This window comes from Piliocolobus tephrosceles, chromosome 2 (genome assembly GCF_002776525.5).
Source record: "Piliocolobus tephrosceles isolate RC106 chromosome 2, ASM277652v3, whole genome shotgun sequence".
NCBI classification, from domain to species: Eukaryota; Metazoa; Chordata; class Mammalia; order Primates; family Cercopithecidae; genus Piliocolobus; species Piliocolobus tephrosceles.
This window is the reverse complement of record NC_045435.1, coordinates 100,760,169-100,766,604: the sequence shown is the minus strand read 5'-3', so window position 1 is coordinate 100,766,604 and position 6,436 is coordinate 100,760,169. Positions and strand designations below refer to the sequence as shown.

General features: G+C 46.4%; 1 protein-coding gene across 9 annotated transcripts in view; it reads left to right on the top strand.

The window, feature by feature from the left end:
- The first annotated feature begins 2,408 nt into the window (after positions 1-2,408).
- The window catches only part of LOC111523227 (nmrA-like family domain-containing protein 1), a 67,337-nt gene continuing 63,309 nt past the window's right edge, over positions 2,409-6,436 (top strand). For all 9 annotated transcript variants that reach the window (XR_002725469.1, XM_023187677.1, XM_023187674.1 and 6 more), the window contains exon 1: positions 2,409-2,587. Coding sequence is in view for 8 of the 9 variants with exons in the window: in XM_023187677.1 (XP_023043445.1) it covers positions 2,548-2,587 (40 nt within the window). In the remaining variant the exon portion in view is untranslated. The remainder of the gene's footprint in view (positions 2,588-6,436) is intronic.

Here is a 6,436-nt window from a genome sequence, read left to right as displayed (position 1 = left end):
TCCACTTCATCTTGTAACCACAGTTCACTTGTCCTTCCTTCATGGCAGGGCTCTTCAAAGGAGGCAGCTGTACTTGTGTTCTTCACTTCCTCACCTCCCAAGCTGTAGTTTAAATTCCAGCCAGTCCAACTCTGAAGTCATTCCCCGTGACCCCTGCTGCTCCTCACCATTCCCCATTCAGTTGGCAGAGTCATTTTTTTTAGCCCTTCCTCTTCCTTACTTCCCCTTTCTCCACATCCAGTCAATCATGAAGACCTTCTCAGTTTACCTTTTAAATTTCTTTCGCTTTACTCCCATTGTCACCACCTATAATGGTTTGCTATGGCTGCCATAACAAAGTATCGCCAAGTGAGTGGATTAAATAACAGAAGCGTATTGTTCCATTGTCTCCTCTTGGCTGGAAGTGGAGGTGTTGGTGGAGTTGGTTCCTTCTGGGGGCTATGAAGGAAGGCTCTGCTCCAGCCCTCTCTCCTTGGCTGGTAGATAGTTAGCTTCATGATCATAGGTGTTCTCCCTGTATCTTTACATTGCCTTTCCCCTGTACCTGTCTGTGTCTCGATTTCCCCTTTTACCAAGGATACCAGTCAATTGGACTGGGATCCACCCTAATTATCTCATTTTACCTTGATTACCTTTGTAAAGATCCTATCTCCAGGCTGGGTGTGGTGGCTTATATCAGTAATCCCAGCACTTCAGGAGGCCCCGGCAGGCGGATCACTTGAGGTCAGGAGTTCAAGACCAGCCTGGCCAACATGGTGAAACCCTGTCTCTATTTAAAATGCAAAAAATTAGCCAGGTGTGGTGTCACGCATCTGTAGTCCCAGCTACTCAGGAGCCTGAAGCAGGAGAATCATTTGAACCTGGGAGGCAGAAGTTGCAGTGAGCCGAGATCGCGCCATTGCACTCTAGCCTGGGCAACAGAGCAAGACTCCGTCTCAAAAACAAACAAACAAACAAACAAACAAGCCCTATCTCCAAATGAGGTCATATTCTGAGGTGCTGGGGATGAGGACTTCAACATGGATTTTGGTGGTGGAGGGAGGACACAATACAACTCGCAACACTGCCTCTGTTCAAGCCTTTAGTACTTCTCACCTATGTCTTTTCTTCAGGATAAGCTTAGGACTGTCCCGGCTTCCAGCGTTGTCTTATTTCAACCCAGCCACTACTCTGCTGCCAGAAGATCTCATAATACTGCTGTGGCTGTTGGGATAAGCCAAGCTCCTCACCATGCCTAGCATGCTGTTTGTGTTCTGGGCCTTTGCTCTCCTTCCGTCTTATTTCCTGCTGCTCACATAGCATTGCTGTAGCCATCATGACCCTGTGGGATCATTGCCCTGCCTTTGGCTTGGCTGTGTGAAGTTTTTCCTGCCTGCAATGGTTTCTCTCCCTACACTCCCTGATTGAATTACTCATGTTGGGTCTTCAGACCAATTGCAGCATTATCTTCTCTGAGAAAACCTTCCCTAATTTTGGGTTTTGTGCTTTTCCTCCATGACCTAGGTCCCTTTGCCATTCCCCTGTACTACAGTTTTATTTATTTATGAGCTTAGCCCCCTTACGAGATCCACATCACCAGCACATCTAGTTCAATGCCTTGTATACCAAAGGCACTCAAGACACATTTGTTGAACAAATAAATAGATGAGTGAATAAGTCTTCATTTAGAAAATTGCAGTGTCAGGCTGGATGCAGTGGCTCATGCCTGTAATCCCAGCACTTTGGGAGGCTGAGGCAGGCGGATCACCTGAGGTCAGGAGTTTGAGACCAGCCTGACCAACATGGTGAAACCCTGCTTCTACTGAAAATACCAAATTAGCTGGGCGTGATGGTGCATCCCAGCTCCTTGGGAGGCTGAGGCAGGAGAATTGCTTGAACCTGGGAGGCAGAGGTTGCGGTGAGCTGAGATTGCGCCATTGCACTCCAGCCTGGGCAACAGGAGTGAAACTCCATTTCAAAAAAGGAAGGAAGGAAGGAAGGAAGGAAGGAAGGAAGGAAGGAAGGAAGGAAGGAGAAAAGAAAACAGCAGTGTTGGCTGAATGCCATGGTTCATGCCTGTAATCCCAGCACTTTGGGAGGCCGAGGTGGGTGGACCACCTGAGGTTGGGAGTTTGAGACCAGCCTGGCCAACATGGTGAAACCCTGTCTCTACTAAAAATACAAAAAAGAAAAAAAATTAGCCAGGCATGGTGGCACGTGCCTGTAATCCCAGCTACTTGGAAGGCTGAGGCAGGAGAATCATTTGAACCCAGAGGGCGGAGATTGCGGTGAGCTGTGACTGTGACATTGCACTCGAGCCTGGGCAACAAGAACAAAACTCCATCTCAAAAAAAAAAAAAAAAAAAAGAAAAAAAGAAAATTGAAAATTGCAGTGTCACAGTGAGTAAGCAGGCTAGTGGTAACAGGAACAAAGAGAGGCACAATAAAAGGTGTGGTCATTGGAGTGGGTTTATAATTCTCACCTGAGAAGAAACACGGCATTTCAGCTGGTGTTGCTGCTCCAGGGAAAGTTCTTCTACTCCACCGACTCTCTCTTTTCCTGGTGACATGGCCAACAAGAAAGTAATTACAGTGTTTGGAGCAACAGGTAAAAAGTCTTTAATTTTTAGGGCCTGCTGACTTTGCTCACTCTCTTGTCTTCCTGTTTGTAATTTCAGAGCCTGCAAGAGTGGGCTGAACAAAGAGCCCTTTGGAAGAAATTTTTTAAAGTATCCTATTGCTTTAGTTCTTGATGTGGTAAAGGGGTGGCATGATTTGATTTGTAACTTGATCTCAGCGGGACAACGACACTGACCACTGACGTTATCTCCCTTTCCCAGTCACGGGGCTAACTTGTTGGTGTAAGCTAAAGCTTACATAAGCTATACTCTGAAGTCTTCTCTCCACTCACTTCCTAATAAGCAAAAGGTACAAGTGTGAGAGGCCTGTGGGTTTGTAGTGAATATCCAACGCCTGACCAATCCTCCAGGGAGTCTGCAAGCATGCAGTGTGGGGAGTTTACCTTCCTGGCTCTGTTACAGTTTGTTCCTCAACAGTCAGAGCCATCTTTGTACAATGTAAATCAAATCAGGTTATTCTCCTTCAATCTATTCTCATTTCAGCCTCCCAAGGATCCATGTGAAACTGTCAGATCATGTCAGGTCTCTGCTCAAAACCCTCTAAAAACTCCCAGCCCCATGGCGCTCCCAGTAAAGTGCAAAGTCCTGCTAATGCCCTGCAACAGGGCCTTGGAAATGCCTTATCAGACCTCTCTTCCTGCCACTCTTCCCTCACTTGCTTCATTACCCTGGCTTGCTTGCTGTTCCTCCAAAACACCCGCACAATACAAAGCCTCTGGCCTTTGTATTGGCTGCTTCTTCAACCTAGAATGATCTCCCTCTGTTACTATCTCATCTTGAATTGTAGTTCCCATAATCCCCACATGTCATAGGAGTCACCAGGTGGAGATAAATGAATGTTGGGGGTGGTTCCCCCATCCTGTTCTCGTGATAGTGAAACGGGAGAGTTCCCTGGTCCCCTGCCACAGGATGTGCGACGGGGGTGTGGCTCTCTGTTCTGCCACTGCAAGCTCAAACCCTTTAAGGGAGGGGGAGCATGCATATAGGCAGGTGCAGGAACTGGGGCAAGTGCTTTTGGGCTCCCGCCCTATGGCAGCATCTAAGGGTAGGTGTCTATAACTTTCAAAGCCCAAGTGTGCATGTGTTACAGTGCACTCTTTTAGCCTTGCCATCTGCAGGTGGTTTAAGGGTTAACCAGCTCAGTGAACCCTCTGCCTTTTTGCAAAAGGAGGGGGCTAGTGTGACAGTTTTCTGTATCCCAAGCTCATCCAGCATCCCAGAAGAATCGGGTCACACATGGACTTGAAGGATGAATGCAGGGGTTTTATTGAGTGGTGAAAGTGGCTCTCAGTGGGATGGATGGGGAGCTAGATAGGGGATGGAGTAGGAATATGACCTTCTCCTGGAGTTTGGCCGATTCTCCGAACATCCCCACCCAAACTCCTGACATTCCTTCTCTTCTCTCCGATGCTGCATCATTGTGTCGTCTGTTTGTCTCCTCGTCTCCTAGTCTGCTTCTGGAGCCTGGGGTTTGGGGCTTATATGAGTACAGGATAGGGGGCATGGCAGGCCAAAAGGCGACTTTTGGGGTTCAAAAACAGGAATGCTTATTTCTCACTTAGGACAGTAGGTATCCAGGCTTGAGGGTGGGGCCTTTGCCAGGAACCGCCCTCTTCTACCCAGTATTTCCCTGTCTCCTGTTCGTATCAATAGTGAGTTAGTTCTCATGAGATCTGGTGGTTTTACAAGGGTCTTCCCCCTTCACTGAGCACTCATTCTCTCTGCTGCCACCCTGTGAAGTGGTGTCTCCTGCCATGGTTGTAAGTTTCCTGAGACCTCCCTAGCCATGTGAAACTGTGAGTCAATTAAACCTCTTTTCTTTATAAATTACCCAGTGTTGGGTATTTCTTCACAGCAGCGTGAGAAAGGGCTAATACAGTTACCCACTGCTTTCTTCCTCATGTCATTCAGGTCTCTGCTTAGATGTTACCTTTTCCATGAGGACTTTCCAGACCTCTATATTTGAAATTGCAACTCTGCTTCCACCCTGCCCATGTCTGGCTCCCTTCCTTACTTGATTTCTTCTATTTCTGCCTGTCTTTCCACACTAGAATATAAGCTCTCTGAGAACAGGAATTTGTCTGGAGGAAGTCAAGGGCTAAAACAGGAAGCAGAGCGAAATAAATTATCAAAACTCAACAGTCAAGTATGATATTAAAAGGAGAAGAAGAGGCGATGGGGTCAGGGATGACTCTATTAAGCATTAGAGTGATGGTAAAGATGTTGGCTTTTCCTGAAAGAGAAAAGTGATCGAAGGGTTTGGTTTTTTCAGTGTGTTTGTGTTTAGCTACAGGGTCTCACTGTGTTGTCTGGGTTGGAGTATGGTAACTCTCACAGGAGCCATCGTAGTACACAGCCTCAAACTCCTGGGCTCAAGTGATCTTCCCGCCTTAGCCTCCCAAGTAGCTGGGATGGCAGGATTGCAACAGCATGCAGGCATTGAAGGATTTTGACCAGAGGAATGACATGACTTTGGTGTTAAAAGGATCATTTTAGCTTATACTTTGTGAAGGGACTATAGGGGGTAAGAACTGAAGCAGGGAGACCTGTTAGGAGGTGGTTGTCATAAAATAGGCAAGATGATAGTAGCTTAGACCAGAGTGGTAGCAATGAGGTTGTGGAGAGTGGTTAGATTCTGTGGAGGTTTTAAAAGCAGAGTTGGCAGGATTTGTTGTTGGACCAGACATCAGGGGTAAGAAGGGAAGAGTTGAAAATGACTCTGAAGTTTTATGGCTTGAGTAACTGGAAGAATGAAGTTGAGATTCACTGAAATATGGGAGACAGTGGGGAGGAGGAGAAGGTCAGGAGCTCCTTAAACTTGAATTGGTCTCATTAAACTTGAATTGCCAACTAGGCATCCAGAGACTGGGGAAGCAGTTGGATAAGATTTTTGGGAGTGGCTAGTCACTCTATTAATTCTGTCTCCTAAATCTCTCTCAGATTTTTTCCATTCTCCCTCTTAAAAGCTTTTTCCACACTCATTTGCCTTCTCTCCATGTTCTACCTTTAAACAGAATCATCTTTCAAATCTGATTAATTTTTCAAATCTTGTAGCCAGCTACTACCACCTTGCATCACATTCCTGTTCTCCTTCATTACTGCCCAAGATGTAAGCCCCTCTGGTTTTGAGTCTTAACCCTATATTTCTCCATGCATCCTTTCCCTGACCCCACATCTCAGACTCCCTTTCCTCCAAAACCTTCTCATGGTACCCTTCTGTTCCAACATCAGCATCTTGCTAAATGACCCCTCAGCCTCTTTGAATAGATGGTCACTTGACTTTTCTCTCAATCCTCCCTGCTCATCATCACCACATCCAGTTAATCACCAAAATCCTGTTGATATCATCTTGTCAAGGAAAATAGTGAAAGACTTTGAAATGGGAAACAAAGACGGCTGGGTGTCCTTACCCAAGGCACCATTATCAGTTTTGTGAGCCTTTCCTTGTTTTTAAGATATTTATAACTCTATAAATTGTAGCAAATAGATAATAATGCAACAGATTCTTATCCATAGAAATGCAAATGAAGGCTGGGTGCAGTGGCTCACGCCTGTAATCCCAGCACTTTGGGAGGCTGAGGTGGGCTGATCATGAGATCAGGAGTTCTAGACCAGCCTGGCCAATGTGGTAAAACCCCGTTTCTACTGAAAATACAAAAATTAGCAAGGCGTGGTGGCGCATGCCTGTAGTCCCAGCTACTCGGGAGGCTGAGGCAGGATAATCACTTGAACCCAGGAGGTGGCAATTGCAGTGAGCTGAGACTGTGCCAGTGCACTCCAGCGTGGGCAACAGAGCAAGACTCTGTCTCAAAAAAAAA